Raw genomic sequence first — 23963 nt, 5'->3', positions numbered from 1 at the left:
CCCGATAGCAGCAGGCCTGCGTGTGCGCACACCGATGCAGTCGTCTGCTCTGCGGCCCAGCTCGCTGCTGCGGGCGTACCACTATGTGCACCCCAAGACCGGGCGGCCCATTCGCCAGTATCGCAAGTACGGCGACCCTCGCTTCATCAACAACGAAGTTGCCCTCATCAAAGGCTTGTTTGCGCTCATCACGACAGACTTTGGTATGGTGACTCAGTCGCAGCTGGAGAACGCCCGCCTAGCGATCCTGCGCCGCATGCCGCGTGGCTCCTTCGCCCTCACCATGCACACCGACTATGAGGAGTTTCCCGTCGTCCAAAAGAGTCCCGAGTCGCGCATGGGTGCTGGCAAGAGCAACATCCACCACTTCGCCTACAAGTTCACCACCGGCGTGCCGCTGTTCGAGATTACGGGGCTGTCCTCGCGGCGGCTCAACCAGGCGGAGGCGGAGGGCATCTTCTTAGCAGGGCGGTCCTTCATTCCGCTTCAGACGGCAGTAGTGCCGCGCGGTCGCGTGGATGAGTACCACGTCTTCAAGTAACGAGAAGGGACAGCAATCGCCAACGCGGAGAGGAGTGTATGCCGGGCCGTGGTGGCGAGGGAGGGATCACAGAGCTGCCAGGCCCTGAGTGCGGGGCGGATGTGTTGGTGGTGCTTGAATGGGTGGGGAGTCTGGACTGTAAAGTTGTGTCTTTGTTACTCTCGCCGGTGCTAAGGATGTCCGCTCCGCCACCTCCCGCATTGCTGTCTTGCGCAGTCCTGGCGTGTCACGCGTGCATCAAGTGATGCGTGCCGTCCTCCTCCTCGCCCTTCTCGAGTCTCTCCCTCGCTCGTATTGCTATTGTGATTGCGCCTCAGCGTGCTTCTCGTTCTCTTTCTTCTTTCTGCGCGTGCGTGTGCGTAGTAATAGACCTGTGTGTCTGTATGCGCAAGTGGATGCTGCCAGTGTCCTTCAGCGCGTGGCGGTGCCGGTGCCCCCCCCCCACTCCTCCAGAGATAGCGCCGCTCAGGGTATCTATGTCTATCTATATATACGCACACGTGTGTGCGTGTACTGGGGCTTGGTTTTGGTTGGCTCCTTTTCGCTTTCTCTCTCTCACTTGCCGTCGCATTCCGTGTACGGTTATCACACACACACACATGCACAAGCGAAGATATCAGCGTCGCGGCAGAGCAGGCAGATCTGCTGACGTACGAAACGACACCACCGCCACAGTCGCTGCTGGTGTCTCTCCTAAGCGGATGCTTTCCTCCCTTCTTGCGCATCCACCATCCTCCCCGTGCATCGATTTTCGCAGGCGTCAAAGAGTGGCGTGTACCCCCCCCCCTTCCCGCGCACACACGCAGAGTGATGCGCATGTGTATCCTCCACATCCCTCTCTTCCCTTACTATTTCCTTCTTCGCTTCGGTGTGTTGCTCGCACACTGACTCCTCGCCATCACGCCTGGGCTGCGCCCCTTCCCCCACACCATACACACACGCAAACTCATCAAAATGCACGCGCAGGGTTGCCAGAGTCTGTCCTGTGAAGCGGCGCGACACAGGAGCCCATTCGTGGCGGCCGGCCGGGAGAAGACTGCACGCCAGCAAGGAAGGAAAATCAACTCTGAGCCGCATGCAAGGCGCAGCTTCTTCTTGTCACACACACACACACGCACCGTCCACATCCCCCTCCTTCTCTCCTTTTCTCTCTTCCTATCCCTTTATTCGTTCTCGTTACAATTCCCTTTTCCACACACGCACCTCTACGCGATCCCTCGCTCGCTATTCTCGCGCTACCCTTGTTGCCCCGCCCCGCCTCGCCTCCTCTGGTCGCTTCCTGCTCCGCCTCGCGACCTCTTCCTTCCATTGCTCCCCGCGCAAGACAAGGCGCTTCTCGTGTGTCTTTGATTCGCTGCCGCTTCCTTTTGCATTTTGCATCCGCCTCGCTGTCTCTCTCTCTCCTCCTTCTCGCAGGTGGTGCGCTCGTCGACCTGCGCGCCAGAAGACTCACACCTGCTCCCTCCCTCCACCCCCTTCGCCTTCTCCTTTACTCGTTGCACAGCACATCTGCGTTTGCTGCGACGCCCATCTCGGCGATTGGGGCGAGAGTACACGCATCGCAGACTCGCACAGACACGCACGCCTTGTCACGTTCCTACCGCGTGATCCTCCTTTCCTGCGTGCTGGGCAACGCTCTACAAGGCCGAGTGGGAAGCGCAACGCTCTTTGGCTCTTCTCCACTCTACACACCCTTCTCTGCCGTGCTGGATGCCTGCCAAGCGTTTTGCTGCGCTCACACTCAAGAGCGGCAAAGGCAGCGGCGTGGGGGATTGTTCAGTGGAGTGTGGTGGCCCGATACCCGCAGCAGCTACTGCTTCCACTGATGGGGCAGCGCGTGTGCACCGCTTCCCAGCGACAGATGATGAAGAGCATCCTGGCATCCCTGTGCTTGCCGCCACCTCCCGCGGTGGCGCCATCAGCCGTCTCCTGACCCCGCCGACGTCCCGCGCTGAGTCGATCGGTTCACGCGACTGCTACAACTCACATCACAGTCGCAGCGAAAGCAGCTCGCTGTTCCACTCCTGCTGCTCCTCCGGTGCCCGCAGCTCTGCAGAGCGCGCTGGCACCGCGTCCCCGACGCTGGTATCAGCATATGGTCGCTCGTACCGCCATAATCCATACATCGCCTCTCCCAGCACCGCGGGGTCGCCCATGATGCCCGAGTTGCCAGCAAGTATGTCGCTTGCAGAGCACGAGAGTGCTAGAGATCTCAGCATTGGCAGCGGCTGTGGCGCTGGTGAGCAAGAGCGCCGTTGCATCATACGCAGTCGTCACGCCCGATCGTTGTCGCCATCCACCTCGCGACGTGGCCGGGCACTGGCAGGGCCAGTTGCTGGTATGACGTACCACGCCTCCACTCTGCTACAGCCGCAGCAGCTTGCAGCCGTTTTTCCACCTCAGCACTCGGTGGAGTCCTTCTCACGCGAAGGTTCCTTCTTGGGCCGCTCTGAGCCGTCGTCAGTGGGGCAGTCGTGTGGAAGTTCACCAGCAACAGCCACGGCACCGTTGGCCATGCTGCTCGCATCGGCGTCGTCGTTCCGCGGCACCCAGCACGGCGCACATCGTCATCATTCCGCCCGCCATCAGAGTAGTGCCCTTTACGGCGCAGGCACCGCCACGCCCGAGACGCCGAATCTTTACCAGAGCCTCGGCAGCATCAACGTCACCGTCGGCGCGAACAGCAACAACCCGTACATTGGGGTGCGCATGACGCCGGAGACGACGCTACTGCAGCCACAGTCGGTCGTGCATGGCCGCAGTGCCGAGGCGGGCCCCCGCACCGCGGTGGAGATCAAGAGGCATCTGCTGTCGTTCTATGACGCCCAGCCACTAGAGTCGTCGCTGTCGCGGGAGCCGAACCAGCATGAGACAAGGCTTAGAGAAGCGCAGCAGCCGTGGATGACATCGGCGCTGCCGATGCAGGTAGTGCCGGTGCACGCGCACGGCTCACGCCACAGCAACCCGCAGTCGTCCCCGGTCGCCGCCTCGGAGGGCTACGCCATCATGACGAACCGACCGCCGGGACTCATGCCCACTGTGATAAACCAAGTTGAGCGCACCTACCTCGAGCCTCGTTCCCCGGTGCTCCCACATCAGCAGCAGCAGCAGCAAGGACCCCACTCATTGCCTTCATGCAATGGCACACCCTACGAGGGCTGGGTGCGGGGTTATTCCCCCCACAGTGCAGTGCAGCAGCAGCGAGCGCCGCCACAGCAGCGCGCCCTCCATATTTCTCCGTCCTACGCGGCGGCCATGCCAGCAGCAGGATCGACAACCATTTCCATCCGCGGCAACAGCGTAGGTGACGCCAGCCGCACCCGCAGAACCGCCTGCGACGCGACGCGGCAGTTCTCTCCTTTGCCCACCATCGCGTTTTCGGTTTCGCCAGCGCCGTTGGTGGAGATGGAGCTGGCACTCGACGACTACAGCAGCTCCAGCCTTACCGAATCCATGGCAGAAGACAACTTGCAGCATCGACAAGCAACCATCCCTGCCCCGTCGCCCCATCGCCCGTATACGGCGGTGAGTCCTGCACGGCCGCGGTGCGCCACTCGATCCCCATTCGCAACGCCACCACGCTACCGGGACGCGTGTGCCTATGCGCTGGACTCGACGCAGACGGGCCTGCCGAGCGACACAGAACCCCAATCCACCCCCGCTTCTCGTGGAACGGCCGCGGCACTGCTCTATTCACGCCAGCACAGCAGCAACGATGCAGGCGCGTGCTCGGCAGACGGTGAAAAAGTTCAGGGCAACAGCGACGTGCGTCTCCCATCTCAGCGCAGCTACGGCGGAGCGTCGTCAGCGAAAGCTGTGCCGGCGCACACGCTGGCCGAGGTTGGAGCTTCTCAATGCCGGCCGTTGTCATCAGTGCAGCTCATGCCTGCCGCTGCCACAAATGGCAAGAGTGGCGCTGTGCAAACGCCCAAGGAGAGTCATCCACTGAGCGGCGCACCGGCGTATCGAGCGCAGGGCGAGAACGACGTCGAGGTCACGGACGAGGATGGAAAGGGTGGCGGCGACGACGAGGACAGCTCTCTCACTGCACCAGATGCCGCGCAGAGGAAGAAGAAGCGCGTGCGTCGCAACCGCAAACCAAAGGCGCTGGAGGATCTGCCTCCGGCCACGTCTATGAAGTATCTCCCGCCACCGCCACCGCCACCACCACCACCGGCGTTGCCGACACAACCCGATCCTTCAGGCGCTGCAGTTAACGACGCGCCGTCGTCTTCCGCGTTCGACAGGTACTACGCAGTACTGCTGCGGTGGTACACGCGCCTGCTCGCCGACGAGGCCGATTTTGTGGACATCGCCACCGCAAGTAGTTTTGATGCCGCCACGGCGGTAGCTGCAATGAGCGCGGAGGCACGTCAGGCCCGCGACGGCAGCTACGCCGCGGATGATAAGCTGCCGTCTGCCTGCCCACTGCAGCACCTGGACTCCGGTCCCATCAGCTCGCCTATGGGTTCTATTTCTCCGTCGCTCATGTCGAAGCCGTCGCCTGCCTACTTTGGCAGCAGCGGCAGCGGCAGTGGCAGCAACGCTGAGGTGCATGTTCGATGTCCCCGTATTGAGCAGTACATGGATGCGTGCGACATTCCGGCTGAGCTGCGTCTCTTTCCTACCCCCAACACCGCGGGGGCACAGGCAACTGGCGCTGCCCCGGCGGCGTTGCCGCAGTCCGTGAAGGACGTGCCGAGCGCGGTACGTTGGGCGCGCGACCTCGAGACGTGGTGGTTCTGCTACGTCTTCCCGCACGCGGCGCGCACGCGTCACCAGTCGCCCACTGCGTGGCCGCAGATGCAGCCGGCCTCCATGTCCCTCGGAAGTCTCACCATCCCGCACACAGGCTCTGGTGGAGCCCTGCAGGACTATCCCTATGGCTGGTCAACCACAATGCCGCAGCCGATGATGACGATGAACTCCATACCGGGGGTATACGTCGCGCATGGCAGCGCCGCGATGGGCAGTGGTCATCCCATGATTGCGAACAGGGTGCGCTCACCAGTCGGTGAGCATATGTCCATGCACCACCAAATGCCGCCCCCTCCACCGCCGATGCCGCCAGGATATTCGAAGGGCCTGTACTCGACATACTAGGGCACGGAGTAGCTCACGCGCGCACCGCGGCCGCAACTGAAGCCCTCACAACGGTCTATCCTGATGTTGCCGGGTGCTGTCGCGCTACGTCTGCAGCGAAGACTTGTTTTTGTTTCTCCTTTTGTACGGAATGCGTCGCAGGGGAGCTCCTCGAACGGCTCCCTCTCCCTTTCCTCCCTTTTTTACTTGCGTTCGCCGCCACACCCACACAGCGCCGCGCTATCCGTCCCTCCCTCCCTTGTGCACAAGAACTGCCGGTGGCAGACCAGCAGAGCCGCGGTGGAGTAAGGGGAGAAGGGGAGAGGAGGGTGATGGCGGCGCTCCCTCCCCCTCTTTCACTCTTCTCCCTTTCCTTTCGCTCTACTGCCGCTTCATCACCGCTGTTGCCCCCAACCCCACCCCTCACCTTGGGGGAGGGGAATGTTTTAACTGCTGTTTTGGCGCCCGGATGCCGGGGCAGGAGGGGGACACCTCTCCGTGCGTGGTACCTCAGGGTCTGGTGCCCCCCCCCCAAATCACCCCCCACTCATTGTGGGGAGGAAGCCGAGCAGCCCCTTCGCCGTGCCAGCCACCGCGCCACTTCCGGTGGTGACAGTGTCGAGCACCTACGACGTAAGGGTGTGGGCTCCGTGCGATTTAGCGCCACTGAGGTTGGCGGTGAGGCCGTGGGATGGCGTTGCGTTGGAGCTGCATGCGACCGTGAACACGCTTGTGCCATCCATATGATGGGCAAAACGTCGGCGTGACTCCAACGTACGCCACGCGGCCATGGCTGCCTACCGGTGCCGGGAGCCTTGGTCCCATCCTGAGAGGGATGCAGCACATGGCGCCCGGCATGATGAGGGGAAGGGGAGGCGGCGACCTGCGAGGCGGGCGAGTAGCGCCTGAGGCAGGGGCCGTGCTAAGATAACTGAGTCGGCATTTTGCTGTGTGTGCCTGGGGCTGCTTCCCACCAGGCCATGGGGCCTGTGACGGGCCGGAGGGGTGGTGTGGGTGCCGTGTTGCTAGAGACGTAGACATGTTTAAAAGAAATTTTGTCTCTGTCTCTCTCTCTCTCTAATTAAATCGATAATGACTTGATGATGTAACTGTCTTTCTAATTACGGCAACTTTACTCTCAGCTTCCCGCGTTTTCTTCGTGTGTGCCTTTTGCATGTCTTCCCCCTCCTCCCCTCCCCTCCCCTCCCCTCCCCTCCTCCTCCCCCGAACGCCGCAACCGCGTGCGTCTGAGAGTGCGGCCACGGTGTTTTTTTTTTCTTCCCCTTTCCCAAGAGCCGCCCAATTCGAATGTATTCATCGACTGCTTTGCATGTGTGTGTGATATCTTCTCACCCTGCGCTCTGTTCCTCCCCCCCCCTCACTCCCTCCCTCCCTTCCTTTCTCTCTCTGTGCGTAAGGGCGCTTCTGAATGCGTGGACGCTTGTGGGCTCGTCCGGTATAATGCGTGTATGTGTGTGTGGATGTCCATTTTTAAGTCGTTCTTCACTCCTCCTCCTCCCTCTCCTTCTCCCCAATCCCTTCTCTCTGTCTTGGTCACGTGCATGCGTGTACGTGTGACATGCGTGTGTTTCACTGCTGCAACTGGAGCAAAAAAAAAAAAACGAAGCGCCAACGCGCAACTGGAAAAAGAATACTGCGGATGCGCAACCGAGGGTAGCGGTAATGTCTGCGAATGGCGCGCGAGAGGAGAGAGCTCACTCGTACCTTTCTGTGCGTCCGTGTCGCCACATGCGTAGCCACGCGGCAGCCCCCCCCCCCTCCTCCCTACCCGCCTACATCTCTGCATCCCTCCTTCTTACGCCGGGGTGATTGTCGGGCGGATAGCCGCACCGCGCTGTGTACAGGGACACCTCTACTTCTACGGGAAACAGCATCAAGGCTTGGACTGGAAAGAAGGAGGTATGCCTGTGAGGCGACGGAGCCCTCTCTCCCCCGCCACACCGGCATGTGCTCTCTCCGCTGTTCGGCGAAGGGTGCTGCAGAGACACAAACTCATCTTCCTTCACGCAACTTATCTCCCTCCTTCCCTCGATCCTCTTTCTCTTTCTGGTGCTTTAAAAACGTTCGGTGCATCCTGGCATCCACGCCACCGCGCACTCGACTTGATTTTTGTCCTCCCCGTGTGCTTCTCTCCTTTTTCCCTGCATACACACACACACACACACACACACACCAACGCATGTGTATGTGTGCATGCTATTACTTGTCCTCTAATACTACTCGCGCCGCGAGCACGCGCACGGAATACACGCGCGCCCACGTGCGCATCAACCAGCCGGCGTACCTGTCGCTCAACTCCTTTGTTCGTTTTTTTTTTTTTGCGTGCGTGCGTGTGTGTGCGTGTAATCTGGTTCTCCCGGCTGCGCCTGCGCTCTCCCTCCGCGCCCGAATTTGCATTCTTCTTTACGGTGATTGGATCGCCCGCTTTGGCGACTCCGCTTCTCTCTCGCCCGTCTCCCATCCGCACCGCCGCCACCTGGCCATCGGCGCCGGCGAGTTCTTTCTTCGTCTACCATTTCTCTCCTCTCTCTCGCCGTGCTTCGCAGTCCGCTGCTCATCGTCAGCGAGGGACTCCGTGTATCTATACTTGGACTCCGCTCTGTTATACACGGCGAAACACAGCAACAGGCGCGCGCTGGCCGACAACCCCCCCCCATCACCACCACCACCACCAAGCATGGCGTCTGTGTCGAACTTGACCACTGCCCCGGCTGCCACCGGGAAGAGTGTACTGAAGACCATGGTGGCCATCTTCAAGGAGGAGGCTGACATTCCACGTGTCCTAGGCGAGTCGGAGGCGTTCATTGCCTACACGCTTAAGAACCGTCGTGCGATTCGGCTCATCTGCCGCGCCAACAACGAGCGCGGTGCCTTTCGGCTACACGAGAGCCCGGTGCACGACCTGCGCTTCGTGAACTTCCACAGCAACGTGGCTGCCTCTGCGTCTTCCAGTGACTTCTACGTGTGGGTAGCAGTTTTCGAGCGAGGAGGTGCTGGTCACGGAGCTGGTGACAAGGCCGCCGCCACGGAGGGGCGTCTGACGGTGAAGCCATATTTCAAGCTCGCCGACAAGGTTATCATCAACACGTTCCACTTCTTCATCAACCCCGCAAACAACATGCCTGACCTTCTCGTGTTGTATGGCAAGACGGCCGCGGTGCTGGAGAGCTCGAAGCTCATCTCAGAGTACTCGACGAGCATGCTGGAGGCGAAGCTGAGCGCAGCGAGCCGCGAGCTGCGCCAGCTGCCGCAGGAGACTTCGCTCAGGAGTATGTGCACCACCTTCAGTGGCAGCTGGCTCGCCTTCACGTCGGAGGCGACGAAGGTCATGGCGTGTACGCTGCGCAACACGACGACGCCAGCATGGAGCGGGTGCGAAGGGGATGAAATTGTGCAGCTCAGCTTCGTCGGCAGCAACGCAGCGGCGGCGGGTGATAGCGCTGCAGCGCCGGCGGCGGACTCCAGCAGCGCCCTGCTTGCTGTCAGCTCCAAGACAAGGGTGTGCGTGTGGAAGCTTACCGGCGTCGCAGAGCCGGCGCTGCTGCGCATCTTCACCTTCGGCGGCATTGTGACCATGCTCACGTCTCGTAACGCCATGGCCATCTTCAATGACGACGGCAAGCTGGCGCGTGTTCAGGTGCGCGGCGACGACGACTTCGACACTACGGTGTACGACATGGGCGGCGCGGTGCGGCCGACGAGCGTGTGCTACCACGAGTCGACCCGCTTTGCCACGGTGCTGGTCGACGCCGTCAAGGAGCTGGACCTTTACCAGCTCGCCACGAACACCTCTGCGCCAAGCGCGTCGTCCCCGACCTCCACACCGGCGAAGGAGGCAACTAAAGCTGCGGCTGCTCCCGCGCCTCGCAGCAGCACCACGCCCTTCGCCGACCCCTCCATCATCAGCACCGGGATCCCGTTTCGCCCGTCCGCGAGCAGCTACGCGGCTGCGCCTGTTTCAGCGTCGGCGTCGTCTTCAGCCCCTGCCGGCTCTGCGTCCCCGCCCGCCAAAGCAATATCGTCGACAGCTACGAACGCGAACCCGATAACTGCCATGGCCGCGTACAACAACGCTCGCAGCGCTCTCCAAAACGCCACCCTGCCACAGTCGCTGGACGGGCTTGTGGCGAGCGCTGTGTACCAGGGCGACGAAGCCTTGCGCCGCGCCATCGATGGCCTGCTGAATGTGGTGAAGAACGTTGCGCAGATCCTCTCGCTCACTCCCGACCAGCTCACGCGCGATCATCAGCAGCTCATCTCACTAGCGCTGGAGGCGCAGATGACGGAGCTGCAACAGACCGCGAGCGCGTCTGCGGCAGCCGCGGCCCCTGCCGTGCCTGCCGCCGTGGCGACGAACAGTCGCCACTCCGAAGCCTTCAACAGCTACGCGCTGGCGAAGCTGCTGGCGCCCGTTGCGAGCGAGATTGCCACTGGGGTGACGCGTGGCGTGCGTGATACTCTTCGCACCGAGCTGGATGCCGCCGTGAACGCCGCCTTCAACTCGAGCATTCGTGTCAATCAGAAGGAGGTGCTGCGTCGCCGCCTCGAGGAGGCGTTGCAGGAGACACCGCGGACGCTCGGCGAGAACGCCGCCAAGTGGATCGACGCGTACGTTGAGCGGGAGCTGAGCGAGTCGCTGGCGCGCATGAACGCAAGCATGAGCGCCTTGGAGGAGGAGAACCGCAAGCTGCAGGCAGCCTTGACGCAGATCGTGAACTCCGGTGCTGTGCAGGAGGTGGAAGCCATGCGGGCAGAGCTTGCGGAGCTCCGCGCCGCGATCCGTAGCGGTGAAGCCATCGGTAATAACGGAGCTGCGGCTGGCGCTGGCGCAGCAGCGACGCCGTCCCCACAGACGGTGATCGAGACGGCGGAGAAGTACATCAAGGAGGGCCGCATTTCGCAGGGCCTTTCCTATGTCGTGATGGCGCAGAACGCTCGCTGCTGTGTGCAGCTGCTGGACCGCCTCTCGGAGGATGATGTGGCGAGAGTGGTGTCTGACGCGGAGACGACGGAGGCGACATGGGTGAAGCTGATCACGCAGATGTGCGAGCAGGAGGCGACGGAGACGGCAGATGAGCTCGAAAAGGTCGCGTCGTTCCTCTTCGACGTGCTGTCGGAGCACGACGAGGTGATCGCCAAGAAGACGGCAAAGGCGCAGCAAGTCCGCAGCGACGTGCGCCATCTGATTGCGCGCGCGCGCGGCAAGATTGAGAGCAGCGACGTTCGCCGCATGCTGAAGGACCTCGAGAAGAGCATTCAATAAAGCGTTGTTAGGCCAAGGGGCATGCGAGCACAGGCGCAAACACGCGCGCACACGTGTTCGCCTTGTGGCGGTGTTCTCTGCCTCGGGGCAGGCTCGGCGTGGAGATCAAGGTGGGCAACGGCGACTCTTCGTCCCTCTCGCTCACGTGTGTGCCTCGGGATACGTGCGTGCGTTTCGCCACCCCCGCCCCTCCTCCTCCTCGTCCTTCACGCGCTTGGCGGAGGCTCACCTGGACACGCCCCGCCCTCCGCTGTCTTTCGCTGTACTCCTTTTGTTGTTGCTGCCCCTTCTCTCTCTCGTCCAGCGTTCACCGTGGCGGATTTTGTGGATGATGTGGACCCCCCCCCTCCCTTCCCACCCTAAGGAAGTCATTAACAGACGTTTTTTTTTTTGTTGTTCGCTTTCGCCCCCTCCCCCTCTTGTTGTTTAATCTTTCTTGCTTTGCGTGGTGCCGTCTTCTTGTTGCTTGCGCCTCTCCCACGCTGTGCGCATGTGTGCGTAGAGCAGGGGGTGTCGCTCGCTGATGGGCTACGCGTTCTTTTCGGGCTGTGTATACGCGGGCACAGCAGCTGTGGTAAAGAGGGCACTGTGTAGTAGTGCATGCGTGATGGACGCCTTCTCTTCGAGTGTGTATGGAAAGGGATGGGGGGAGGCCTGTGTATCTGTATGCAAATGCTGTAGTGTGTCTCTGTGTGGGTGGGTGCTGCTGTGGTTATCGTGGGAATGCATCAGAGAGGACGTCGCTGCAAGAAGCGCGCAGCGGATCTCGGCGGCGTGCGTTTGCTCGCGACGGCGAGGTTGGTTGCGGATAGTAGTGTTGGTTGCTGATAGTAGTGTTGGTTGCTGCTGCGTGGAAAAAGAAATGTGTGGAAGTGATGCTTGCGGTGCGAGTGTTGCCGCGCGGCTGCGTGGGGGGGGGGGGGCTCTCGTTACTCGATCCCCCCACCACCACCACTTCACCCCTCCATCGTCTTCTCTCGCTGACATTCCACCACCGCGCACACGCCAGGTCGTCGCTCCCTCTCTCGATGATTTTCTCTCTTTCATGCTTCCTTCGCTTCACACGAAGGAGGAGCAGCCCGTGTGGTGGTTGAGTGTTCTGCGTGCGTCTTGATGCGTCTTAGTCTGAGGGAGGTTCTTGTTCCATTTTTCTTCGTTCTTTAGTAGCGACTGCACATGACTGTGCTGCGACACTCACGTATCAAGTTTCCAACTACAGATGTAACCGTGCAGGAGTACGATGCATGAACTCGACAAGTTTGCCACGTGTCGCGCGCGCTCTCTTTGGTCCCGTTGTTGTTGTGACGGTGGCGGTGGTGGAGAGGTGAAGGCAGAAGTAGGGGTGCGGCAAGAGAGTGGGAACAGCGGCAGGAGAGAGCGAGAGTCACCCTATTGGTATCTCGGTGCTTCCGCCGCCTTTGCGAAGGACCGCGTCGACGCCTCTTCTTGTGTGTGCGAGGCGGTCCTGCGCAGGCGACTCCTTCCGCAGAAGGCGCCGACAGCCCTTTCCCCTTCCCCTCTCTCCACGCGCACACACAACTCCTTCTCACGCTACCTGTGAATTGTCGCTCTCCCTCTTGTTCGCTGTTGCGTGCCCTCCACATGTATCTCCGCCACTGCTGCTGCCTCCCACCTCCCCCGCCTCTCTCCCGCCGAAAAAAAAAAACAACAACGGTACGCGTGTGCACAACCAGACAGACAGGGATGCTGCTCGCGCGCGGTGTGTGCACATCCGTACACACATACACAGAGGAAAGGGCGCATCAATCGTCATAATCGACCATTCCAAGTAGTTCTCACCGGAACGCACAGACACATGCTTTTCTGAGCAAACAACTTTTAGAATACAAAGCCGCATACAGACAGACAGACACACACACACACACACACACGCTGAGCGTGTGCAGCACAGGCACCTGCAAACGACAGACCGGCGAGCGCACGTGTGTGTGTGTGCTTGCACACTTAGCGCCTCCGCCCTCTCCCTCTCCCTTGTTTCTAGAGCCCTCTCTCTCTTTCTCAGTTCCCATTCGTGTTGTGGCGCTTCTTTTTTTTTTTTGACAGACAGGAGAGGGGACGAGGAGCACACGCGCACGTCGATTTCGTTGTTGCCACATAGATATCCTTTACTTACCCACATCATCGCCTTTCGCGGTTCCTGCCTCCTCCGCTCAGCCGTACCTGGGCACTCGTGCACTTGTGTACGTTTTTTTTTTTTGCGGGCGGGTGGGTGGGTGGGTTCCTGTTGTGTAGCGAACCGACGCACACACACATACAGCGGGGGGGGGGGGTGCAACTGCATACTGCACAGCGGGCGCGCATCTCGCGAGAGCAAAGTCATCGTCATGTATCATGCAGCTGGCGTCCGACGAGCGGCAGCGCTGGCTACTGCCAGAACGGTCCACCTCTCCTGCAGTCACCCCACTAACGTCTATGGCGCCCACGTCGGGTTGCGTAGGAAGTCTCAGCGGGCTGGCGTAGCGGTGGCCCCTCTTCACGGTGACCTCGCACTGTGGGCACTGCACACCCCTACGCAGTTGTTCCACGCCTCAGCCGTCGCCTGGGTGATGGCCGCGTCCCCGGGCAGCAGCATCGCTGTCCCAAAGCGCCGGTGCATCACCAGGGCGCAACGTGTGCGCCGGAAAGCCACCGACTCTGTCGCCGCCCCTGACACCGCCGCCGAAGCCGCCGCGTCTGCCCTGCCGGTTGCCCCTGTCCGTGACCCCAAAAAGAGGCGCGTGCGAGCCCCTCGCGCCTTCTCGACCTCCGCTGCAGCTGCAGCCGCGGCAGCGGTTGAGCCGCCTCTACCTCCACCCGTGGCTCAGGCGCCACTGGATCCTCCACACCAGTACGACGGCAACACCGCTGACGAGGCCGGTAAAAGCGACGCCCGCGACAAAGAGAGCGCCGTGGTGCAGGGCGACGAGGACCTCTGCGGAGATTCTACCGGCTTGGCCGACGCAGAAGCAAGTGGGTACGCTGGCAGCGATCATCACGACGGAGCGGCGATGGACGACGGCGATATCGCAGACGATGCCGCGGCAGGTGCAAACTTGGGCGAAGCGGAACAGGTAGGCCGCGCAGCCGAGGTGCGCGAGGAGACAGACTACAGCGCGGTGGACGCCGAGGGAGTGCCACCCCCGGCCGACACCGCGGCTGCTAGCAGCGCTCCAGCGCACACATCGGCACTGCCGTGCATCGGCAACCTTCTCGACTTTGAGAGTCCGCTGAATCTCCGGCTTGCCACGCTGACGCGGCAGCACGGTAAGGCGTTCCGCGCGATCGCCGTGTACCTGCCAGAGACACGTGTCACCGTGAACTTCGACATCACCTTCGAGGACATCGCGAGCGGCGCGCGGCTTGTGTGCAAGCTGAATGAGATCAAGTCGCGCTATGTGGAGTGGATCAGCCTCTTTCGCGCGTCCTTCGTCGCCATCTTTGTGCCAACGCTACAGTCGCCGAGCGCGGCCCTGCTGCAGAACGCCATCGGCTCGTCGCGGCCTGCAAGACCGCCGCCGCCGGCAGGCAGCTACCACCCCCGGCTGAACGAGGATCCTGACCATCTCTTCTTTTCCTACGCCAAGCTGCGCGAGGTAATCTCGCACAAGAAGAAGGATAAGGAGCTGAACCCGCAGCTGCTCACCGTCGCGGTGCTGAACGCGTATGCCGAGGAGTGGAAAAACTTCATCGCGGCACCGCTTTCGTGCGCCCCGCAGTCGTTTCTGCTCGCCGCCTTCAACTTTCAAAGCCGCTCCGGCGACATCAGCGCTGGCGCGATGCTCAACAAGGAGCTCCTGCAGGCGCAGCTAGCGGCGGCTGCCGATGCGATTGTGCTGTATTCCTCGACGAGCGGCAATCAAGCCGCGCGGCGCCGAACCGGTGCGGTCGCCGCATCTCTCGCAGCCACCTCGAGTGGGCTGCTGCGCAGCGACAAAGACCGGTGGGGCCTCATCTTTGTGTCGGCGCCGGCGCGCACGGCAGCCGGCACGGCAGCCGTCCCCCCAATGCAGGATCTGCTCACCGGCCAGTTTGTGCAGCCGCTCTCCCTGTCAGAGCGGCACCTGATCTACATCATCGGCACCGGCTCGGCCGCCGAGAGCTTTGCCCGCTTCCCGCTCGCACGCAAGGGCAAGTGCGCCTTCTCGATTCTTCTCCAGGATGTGGAGTCTCAGCTGGGGCTGGAGCGGCCGCACCGGCTGAACCTGACCTCCATGCTGACCCAGGCGCTGGATAGCTTTTCGCGCATCACGTGGATGGGCCTAATGAAGGAGGAGAACGGTGAACCGCACATGCCGCACCCGAGCTCCGCCTTCTACCGACTGCAGCGTCGCAGCGTGCAGCGGGAGATTATGCCAAGCTTCCTTGAGCCCGTCTTTGCGCCCGGGCCGCGCTTGATGGGAGGCGACGCCGGTGGCAGGCCCGTCGATGCCATGTGCCGCCCCATCCGCGGCGGTGCTCCAGACGGCGCTGTCGGCAGAGGTGGCGCCTCCGCGCGTGATTTGCGTGCCACCGCACAGGCTAGCCGACTCCTGGAGGAGCACATTCAAGTAATCTACAATAGCCAGGAGCGACTCAACCGAGAGAAGGCGCTGCAGGAGGCGATGCGGAGCCGCGTCGCATACTTTATGCACGTCACAAGCGCAAGCGTCACGGCCGCCCGCCGCGCGGATAACCCGTTCTCAGCGCGCAACGGCATGGTGGACGTGTCGGGACAACTGTGGACGTCGCTCAGCTTGATGAACCCGCCGGCGGTGCGTCACTGGAGGGCCAAGATCGAAGACAAGACGGGCGAGGTGAAGGAGTTTGTTGACCCGGAGGTGGTGCTGCCAGACACGTTGCCGATCGGCCCACCTGACGCGCCGGATCCGAAGGACAGGGCCGAGAACGCCATCCTGATCGGGTGGGACATCAAGCGCATCTTGCTGTTCCTGCGGCGCAGCGTGCGGTTGCGCACGTTCCTGTACAACGGTGGCAAAATCTGGTGCGCTCAGTATGCCCAGTACCTGTTGAAGGGTTTCAACAACCTACACCTGGCTACGATGGAGCGAACGCTGCTGCAGTACCACGACGGGCCGCTGAAGGGCTCGATGCAGCCCTTGGCAAAGCTGAAACTGATCTACGAGACGCAGCTCGAGGTCGCTGTGAGCACGCGGCAGATGTCCTCGGTGCAGCACCGCATGGACGGCCTGTTGGCGTCGATGGAGATGGAGCTGCAAGGGCTGCAGCTGGTGCCGCAGTCGCAGGTGACGTACTTTGCCAATACGCTGCGCCTCGAGCACGAACGACTAGAGAAGGTGCTGCATCACAAGATCATGGACTTTACACAGTCCATGGACGACGATGTGCGGCAGCGTATCAACTTCCGTTCACCACAGGATATCAGCACCATCATCTACGGCGGTGGTCTGTGTCGCCACCTCGGGTCGCGTTTTATTCCTGTAAAGCCGACCAGGTACCCGGCAACGAGCCTCTTCCCGCATGCCGTGTGCCATGTCACTGGCACCAAGGCGCCAGAGGCGTACATGCAGGCGGACGCCTTACTCGGCGGCAACGGCGGCACCGGCAGCGGTGGCCAAAGCAGCGGCAGCGCCATCACTCTGAATGATGTGCGGCGCAGCCTGCAAAGAATCCAGCAGCTCTGCAAGCGCTGCACGATGGATGCGCTGATTCAGCAGACCGCTGTCGTGGTGGTGCTCTGCAAGGTGAAGATCGGCGGCTGGATGGAGCAGATATCGCTCTACTGCCCCGCCGTCACAGGCCCCGAGGCGCGTGAGATCAACCTGCGTGTGGCCGTGGACGACATTATTCCCGTTGCGGAGAGGCCGGATGTAGTGACGGTGACACAGCTGAAGGAGCGCATCGCCGCCTACGAGCCACTCAAGCAGCTCCTCGCAGTGTCGTCCGCGGCATCGACAGGGGAGGCGAAGGCACCCACAACACGGAAGTCCGGTGGCAAGAGGACGCGACAAGGAGGCAGAGCGGCCGGTGACGGTGACACCGCGGCAGACCTGCGCAACATTCTCATTCTAACAAACTGCGCGCACGACAAGCTGGAGTCGCTTGTGGACACTGGAGTACTCGAGGCCATCAAGAAGGCCGTGTTCGACGGGCAAGTGGACGGCGTCGGCGCGGACGGAGAGCCGGCATCGCTGGAGCGGGTGTGCTTCGCGGACGTCAGCAAGGCCTTCCCTCCGCCGCCGCAGGGCGCCGACTCTTTCGAGTCCGACTTCTCGGAGCTCAGCTCGTCCAACGCCACGACCTTCTCGGCCCGGTGCACATGGGAAGCGCATGCAAAGGAGCTCGTGTCGCTCGGTGGCGTCGAGGGAGCTGTGAAGAGTATTGTGTCGCAGTGCGCCTCGGTCGTGGGCACGCCGCGGGACGCATTCCGCAGTTCGCAGCCGACTCCGTCGAGCGCGCCGCAGGGCCTGCATGGGCAGGAGCGGGCCTCGACGGCCGGCATGCTGTGGATGGTGACACCGGAGAAGCTGCACCCCCTGCTGCGGCGCTTCTTGCGCGGCAAGTCTGCGTCATCCGGCGCCGACGCGATGGAGCGGGTGACGATGCTGCTGTCGCCGTACAAGACAATCGACCTCTCCTTCTTCTCCGCGCTGCAGCAGCTACGCTTTACCGAGAAGAAACTGCAGCTCTTCGAGGAGGGCTGCCTCTTCCGCGCCGTGCTGCCGGAGTGCCACGACCGCGTTCACGGCGAGCTATGCCACTGCGTGACGGCCACGGGCCGCCTTTCTTCTCAGTCGCCGAATTTGCAGAACATTCCGAAGGAAGAGGATCTGCGCCGCCTGATCGTGTCACGATTCGGTGCGCAGGGTATGATGATCGAGGCAGACTACAGCCAGCTCGAGGTCGTAGTCCTGGCCGCGCTGTGCCGAGACCCGCGCATGATGCAGGAGCTGCGCGACAACGTCGACTTCCACTGCCTACGCGTCTCCCTTATGACAAAGGAGCCCTACGAGGATGTGGTGCGCAAGGCCAAGGTGGAGAAGGACCCGCAATACATCCAGCTGCGGCAGCAGGCGAAGGTGTTCTCCTTCCAGCGCCAGTACGGCGCTGGCGTCTCGACCATCTCCACCACCACGGGGCTCACGGAGCAGGAGGTGGATCGCCTTATTGTGGCCGAAGAGCACCACTACAAGGAGCTGTGCAAGTATTACAGCCTCGTTACGAGGTGCGTGGAGGCAGGTGCGGATCGGCTGCTGCGGCTGCGCACGCTGGACACGTCTCTCTGGAACGCCAACATCCGCCGCGCCGTGATGCTGACGGAGCCGATATACTACTTTGTTGTGCCCACCGGCAGCAAGTTTGACTTTACGAGGGACCGCAAGAGTGTGCCGCGTCTGAAGAACTACCCAGTGCAGGGACTTGCTGGTGAGATTGTGCAGATCATGTGCGGCGCCATCGTGCGCGAGTTCTACCGCAAGCGCAACTACGGCGAGAAGGCGTTTTTGGTGAACACTGTGCACGACTGCGTTTGGGTGGACGCGCACAAGTGTGTCGCCGACGAGGTTCACGCTGATCTCGCCCGCATCATGGGGCACACGCAGGAAGCTATTGCGGCCCTCTGGCCGGACATGAAGCTGGATGTTCCCTTCAAGGCAGAGATTCACTCGGGTCCGTCGCTGGGGGAGTTGTCGGTGTAGCGGCCGGCTCGCAGGTGAAGCAGCGAGGTTGTGTGTGCGTGCGTGTGTGCCCCTCCTCCTCCTCCAACCTGAGCCTGTTTTTGTATCGTCATGTTGTGTGGAGCGAAAAGAGCATACCTACAGCAATGACGCATCATAGAGAGCGTATCATAGATACTACCGCGTGAGTAGTGGTTGTTCAGCAAGTGCGTGTGCTGGTGCACATGGGTGTTTTATTGGGCACGGCAGTCGTTGCGTTTACGGACATGCATGCGCATGTGTGCCTGTATGCGTGTGTGTGTGTGTCTGCCTGCCTGCGTCTCTCACTCTCTTGAGTCTCTCTGTCAGTGGGGAAGAGTCGCTGCTGTGGCAACAACACGACCACCCCAGCCGTATTTCTTGTCGTCTTCGGGATGAGGGGGAGGGGAGGTTTCTGCCTTGTTGGCGCGGATCGCTGTTTTTCGTTTTCGTTTTGCCTTTCGGCTTGTTCGCTTGACTTGGTGTGCCGCTTCCCAACAGGCCATGTGGGCCCGTGACGAGCCGGAGGGGTGGTGGGGGTGGGGGGTCGTTTTGCTGGAGACGTGGACATGTTGAAAACGCGAAGCAGGGCAGGCACGAAAAAAAAAACGAAACGGCGCTCGGCGTCGCCTTTCGGCTGAGAGTACGGTTCTCATGTTCTCACCACTCTTTCTCTGTCTCCATTCTACAGCCCTGCCGCCTCTATTTGTTGCTGCGCCGCAGGCTTTCCTTGTGCGCACGCGTCTGCGTGCGCTTTCCTGGTGCGGTTCTTTTTCAGGGCCACTCGAACACCAACGTGTACCCTGCCCCCCCCCCACCCCACCCATCCACCCACCTCTACTCCTCCTCCTCCCCCATCTCTCATACTCCACGCACCGTCTCATCTTCAGAACAGACACCGAAAACGCGAAAGACATGCCCGCCACGACGACGACGGCCACCGCCACCACCAGTGCAGCAGTTCCCAAGGATGTACTTGAGTGTCTTCCGAGTGAGGAGGAGCTCGCAGCCAAGTGCCTTGAGCTGGGACTTGTCATTCATCAGCCCCACACTTACGAAATCACCCATCCTGCCTTGTCCCTGCGGCCCTTCCCTATGAAGGCGGATGTGCTGTACCAGTTGTACGATCGCCAGCTCCTGTGGAATGAGGCGATCAACCGCACGTCGCGTAACTTCGAGTTCTTGCGTGACTCCATGAAGTCGACGGCAGAGAGCGATCGCGGCTTCACCGGCCGGCTGCTTTCCATCCTGGAGAAGGTGTACATGACCACCCCCGTCGGGGCGAAGGCCCCGGTGTACCAGCCGCTTATGCTGGGCATCCTTCGCACCGACTACATGAGCTCCGTCGACCCCGAGAGCGGCAGCCACCTTTCCTCCGCCGAGGTCGCGGCCGCGGTTGCAGCAGGGACGGCACGACAGTGGAAGAACATCGAGATCAACACCATCAGTTGCTCATTCGCCGGTATCTCCCCGCTGGTGCAGCGTTTTCACGCGTACCTTCACAAGTTCCGCGAGGCCTTCATGAACGTTGGCGCTGCGGCGGCGGTCGAGAGCACTAAAGCGGCTTCGTATGCCACGCCGTCCGTCGTCGCCACATCGCCGCGGCAACGCGAGTCTGCGTATGTGACAGACGAAAAGCACAACTCGGGGGTGCAGGTGTCGGCGGCTCTTGCCGAGGCAGTTGCTGCTTGGCGCGACGCCGTGCCCTATTCAAGCTTCCTTCGTCAGTATCAGCAGCGCACGGGTGTCGCGCTAAAGCCGATTGTGCTCGCTGTAGTGCAGGAAAACGAGCTTAACACGGCTGATCAGTACAAGCTGTTGCTGGAGCTGCTTGAGACGCATGGCGTGCTAAGTCTGCGGCGCACGCTCGCGCAGTTGCATGAGACGATGCAGCTGGAGCACGCCACTCTTTGTGGCAACAAACACGATTGCAGCACGGAGACGAAGGAGGACTTGAGCGAGCAGCTGCAGCCGCCCTTCGCCGTGGTGGACAAGAAGTACGTTGTAGCGGTGGCTTACTTCCGCAGCACCTACGTGCCGAAGGACTTGCCGACGGAGACGGCGTGGCAGACGCGAGAGCGGATAGAGGAGTCCAACGCGGTGAAGTGCCCGAGCGTTCCGTACCACCTGATGACCTTTAAAAAGATGCAGCAGCTCATGTCGAACGTGTCGGAGGTGCTGGCGCCGGTGAGCTTCGATGGCGACCAGCAGAAGGCAGCCGCCCTGGCGGAGCACTTTGTTCCGCAGTACTCGCTGAATAAAGATGAGTACGCGCGGCTTGCAACGAACCGGCAGCGCATCGACGAGGGTAAGGTGATCAACGACCCGGAGCACTGGATCGCCGACGCCGTGTTGCGCCCGGAGCGGTATGTGCTAAAGCCGCAGCTGGAGGGAGGCGGCAACCTCATCGCCGGAGAGCCCATGCAGCGCATGCTGCGTGATGTGACGAGCGATGACCCGGTCTACCAGAAGATCCGGCGTGAGTACATCTTGATGCGCAAAATCGACCACCCCGTTGCGACTGGTGTCTTCTTCCAGAGAAATAGAATCCACGTGCTGGAGAGGAATGCGTGCTCAGAGGTCGGCATCTTCGGCGTCATCTTGTCATCCGACGCAAACGGGTACATCATTAATCAAGCCGCCGGCAGCTTGGTGCGGACGAAGCCGGCGGATGTCACGGACGGCGGCGTGGTAGCTGGCGTAGCGGCCTTGGACAGCGTGCAGATAATCAGTTAGGTGCTGCAATTTGTTGTGTGGTGTCATCGTGGCCGCTGAGGGTGGCTGTCCCTGAGAGCTCATGCCCGCCGGAGGTACGACCGCGACGCGTCATCAGTCGCAGGGTCCTCTTGCTGTGTATAAAGCGCACACAGCGACAGACGCAAGACAAGTGAAGAGGGAGAGCTGTGATCTTGCGGGCTGGCTAGGCTTGGTGAAGCTGGATCCCGCACACCTCTCCGTGTTGTCCTCCGTGTATTTTAGCCCTTCTTTATGTGTGGATGCTACATGCACGTCTTGCCGTCTTCTGCCAATTCGCTCGCTCTCTATATATATATTTCTTTTTATTGTGTTATTATTATTGTCGTGCTTTGGTCACGCTTATCAAAAATAGAGATGTGAGGTGACAGGCGAGGCAGCTGTCGTGTGCTCGCTTATCATTACCCTCTCCCCTCTCCCACCCACCCACCCACACAACCCTCACTCACTAATACTCCCTTCCCTCTTCCTCCTCCCCTCCCCTCCCCTCCACGTCTGCATCTCTTTTAGCCTTTATTCTATGTCACATGCATTAAGCAACAAGAGGAAAGAATTAACAACGAGCAGTGCACGTGAGGCGTGGCTGCGCGGTGGAGAGCGCTCCCCACCGCCACCACCACTATCACTATTCGCTTGCGCTGTGGGCTTTGAACGGAGCACACGCAAGCGCCATCCCTGTTTTCGAACCCGTGCTTACGCGCATCGGCGAACACGCACACGCGTGCGCACTGTGAGAGCCGATCAGCCAACGAGAAACGCGACAAGCGCAGCGATGGACAAAATGCACGAGGGCGCTTTTCACACACACTTCTAACCTTCCTGTCCGTCATTTTTTTTTCCTTCGGCCAGCTCTTCTCCGCAGCCCTTCACCAGGCGTCCAACGGGGTGCAATGCCGCACCTCTTCGTGGGCTCCGTGTGTGTACGCTCGACCGCACATGGAGTCTGTGGTATACCCTTTTCCTCTCCCCCATCCCACCCTCCGTTTGAATCCCGCATTGGAAACGAGTGATTAGTCAGCTGTGCCTTGCCCATGCGTGCGTGTGCGTGCGTGCTTGTGCGTTTCGCTTCTGATCGTGGCTGTTTGGCCCGATGACGAGCGATCGACCTCGCGCCCTCACCTCTCTTTCAAAATAGGCGGCTGCAGCGTTACATCGCTCGGAGAGATTTTCGCAGCTGTGCATGCGTTCATTTTGGTGGCGCGTGGTAGCGAGGGGAGGGGGAGTGAAACGGAGGGAGGGTGGTGGGGTTTCTCCACTCGTTCTCTAGCTGTCGCACGCTCGCTCTGCCGCAGGATTCTAGGAGCCAACCCCCCCCCGACCACACGTCTTGTGAGCACGTTGCCCCGTATGGTACCAGAGGTCCACTGCTAGATGTTGCGATACGGTGCACAAGGTGTAAAGCAACGGCGACTGCGGACGTGCCTGCAGGAGCGGTTACTTCCGCCTGTGTGTATGCCTGTTTCCGTCACCCTGGGAAGGGGGTCGAACTCGGTTCAAGCGAATACATACGTTTGCGTGGAGGCGGGCAAGGGCGGAAAGGTTGGCGCGCGCACCCGATCAGGCCGCCAGCACGAGTAGCAACACAATAATACTTAGTGCGCCTTTTCTGTATCGGTTCGTTCACACAGCATGGCTCCGTTGCTCTTTCCGCTTTTCCTTTGTCGACGCAAGTTGCCTTGCTCGCTCGCCCTCTCCTTGCGCGACTGTGTCTGTGTGTGTGTGTGTGTGTGTGTGTGTGTGTGTGTGTGTGTCGAGGAAGAGGAGGGGCGGGGCGGGCAGGGTGGGGATGGACTGGTGGCAGCTGTTGATGTGTTAGAAGTGGCTAGATGCGAGAAAATGAGGCGAGTGGGTCGTGCTCTTGATGGTGGAACGATCCGCGCCTGCGCGGGTGTTGCCTGCAAGCATCTGCGTGTCGCTGTGGTGCATGCGAGGTGTCCGCGTCTGTGTGGGCGAGCGAGGGCCGACGGTTTGGCTTGCTTGAGAGTGTTCTGCCTCCCTTGCTCGCGTCCGCTCCCCCTCCCCCTCCCCTCTCCCCCCCTGCCTTCCTCCGCCGTCGATGCGAACGTTGTGATGTCAACCTCAATGGACCATTGTTGCAATACACGAATGCCTTTAGATGCCCTGCATCGAGGACGAGACCCCAATCGAGAAATCCGCAGAGAAGGACTGAACGCTCGACGATTCCACAGGTGGGGCTGTGCAGGGAGAGAGAGAGGAGGGGAGTAGACTGTGGCACTGGATAACAGGGCAGCCGCTCCGCTGCCATAACGCACCCCACCCGTCCACCCTCTCCCCTCTCTTGCATGTGGCATGTGAGTGCCCTGTATAGAATATATATATATGTATATGTGTGTCGAGGTGTGGGCTGTCCTCCTCCTCCATGACGACACACCACTATTTGCACGTCAGTTTGACTTATGGTTTACTCGGCATGATACAAACATAGCTGACCCACCCACACCCACACCCACATGCACACACACACACACACACACACAGACAGACACACACGCTTCTTGTGATGTGCAAGCGGGGCTGCGCCTGTGGAGGGGGTGCGTGTGTGTGCATGTGTGTGCGAGGGTATGGGCTTTACTGACGAGGAGAGAAGGTTTAACTGCAGGCTTCGGCGGTGCAGCAGCTCGGGGTGCGG

At 61.0% G+C, this 23963-nt stretch overlaps 5 protein-coding genes and 1 non-coding gene across 6 annotated transcripts; all 6 read left to right on the top strand.

The window, feature by feature from the left end:
- Positions 1–34: 34 nt before the first annotated feature.
- LDBPK_141010 (hypothetical protein, conserved) lies at positions 35–541 on the top strand (the record flags this gene model as incomplete). The annotated part of the gene is made up of 1 exon (XM_003859420.1): positions 35–541. The coding sequence occupies one exon, from the start codon at positions 35–37 to the stop codon at positions 539–541; it is 507 nt and encodes a 168-aa protein (XP_003859468.1).
- A 2514-nt stretch (positions 542–3055) lies between these two features.
- LDBPK_141000 (hypothetical protein, conserved) lies at positions 3056–5644 on the top strand (the record flags this gene model as incomplete). The annotated part of the gene is made up of 1 exon (XM_003859419.1): positions 3056–5644. One exon carries the CDS (start codon positions 3056–3058, stop codon positions 5642–5644), a length of 2589 nt encoding a protein of 862 aa, XP_003859467.1.
- Positions 5645–8321: 2677 nt separating this feature from the next.
- Positions 8322–10907, top strand: LDBPK_140990 (immunodominant antigen, putative; the record flags this gene model as incomplete). The annotated part of the gene is made up of 1 exon (XM_003859418.1): positions 8322–10907. The coding sequence occupies one exon, from the start codon at positions 8322–8324 to the stop codon at positions 10905–10907; it is 2586 nt and encodes an 861-aa protein (XP_003859466.1).
- A 3008-nt stretch (positions 10908–13915) lies between these two features.
- Positions 13916–18562, top strand: LDBPK_140980 (mitochondrial DNA polymerase I protein C, putative; the record flags this gene model as incomplete). Its single annotated transcript, XM_003859417.1, has 1 exon — positions 13916–18562. One exon carries the CDS (start codon positions 13916–13918, stop codon positions 18560–18562), a length of 4647 nt encoding a protein of 1548 aa, XP_003859465.1.
- Positions 18563–19474: 912 nt separating this feature from the next.
- LDBPK_140970 (glutathione synthetase, putative) lies at positions 19475–21295 on the top strand (the record flags this gene model as incomplete). Its single annotated transcript, XM_003859416.1, has 1 exon — positions 19475–21295. The coding sequence occupies one exon, from the start codon at positions 19475–19477 to the stop codon at positions 21293–21295; it is 1821 nt and encodes a 606-aa protein (XP_003859464.1).
- A 2394-nt stretch (positions 21296–23689) lies between these two features.
- Positions 23690–23803, top strand: LDBPK_14snoRNA1. Its single transcript, XR_002966709.1, has one exon. It is a non-coding gene; the product is annotated as an uncharacterized ncRNA (small nucleolar RNA).
- Positions 23804–23963: the final 160 nt, after the last annotated feature.

This window comes from Leishmania donovani, chromosome 14, assembly GCF_000227135.1.
Source record: "Leishmania donovani BPK282A1 complete genome, chromosome 14".
Taxonomy (NCBI): Eukaryota; Euglenozoa; class Kinetoplastea; order Trypanosomatida; family Trypanosomatidae; genus Leishmania; species Leishmania donovani.
The sequence above is the reverse complement of the archived record's forward strand: the minus strand, read 5'-3'. Positions and strand labels throughout refer to the sequence as shown.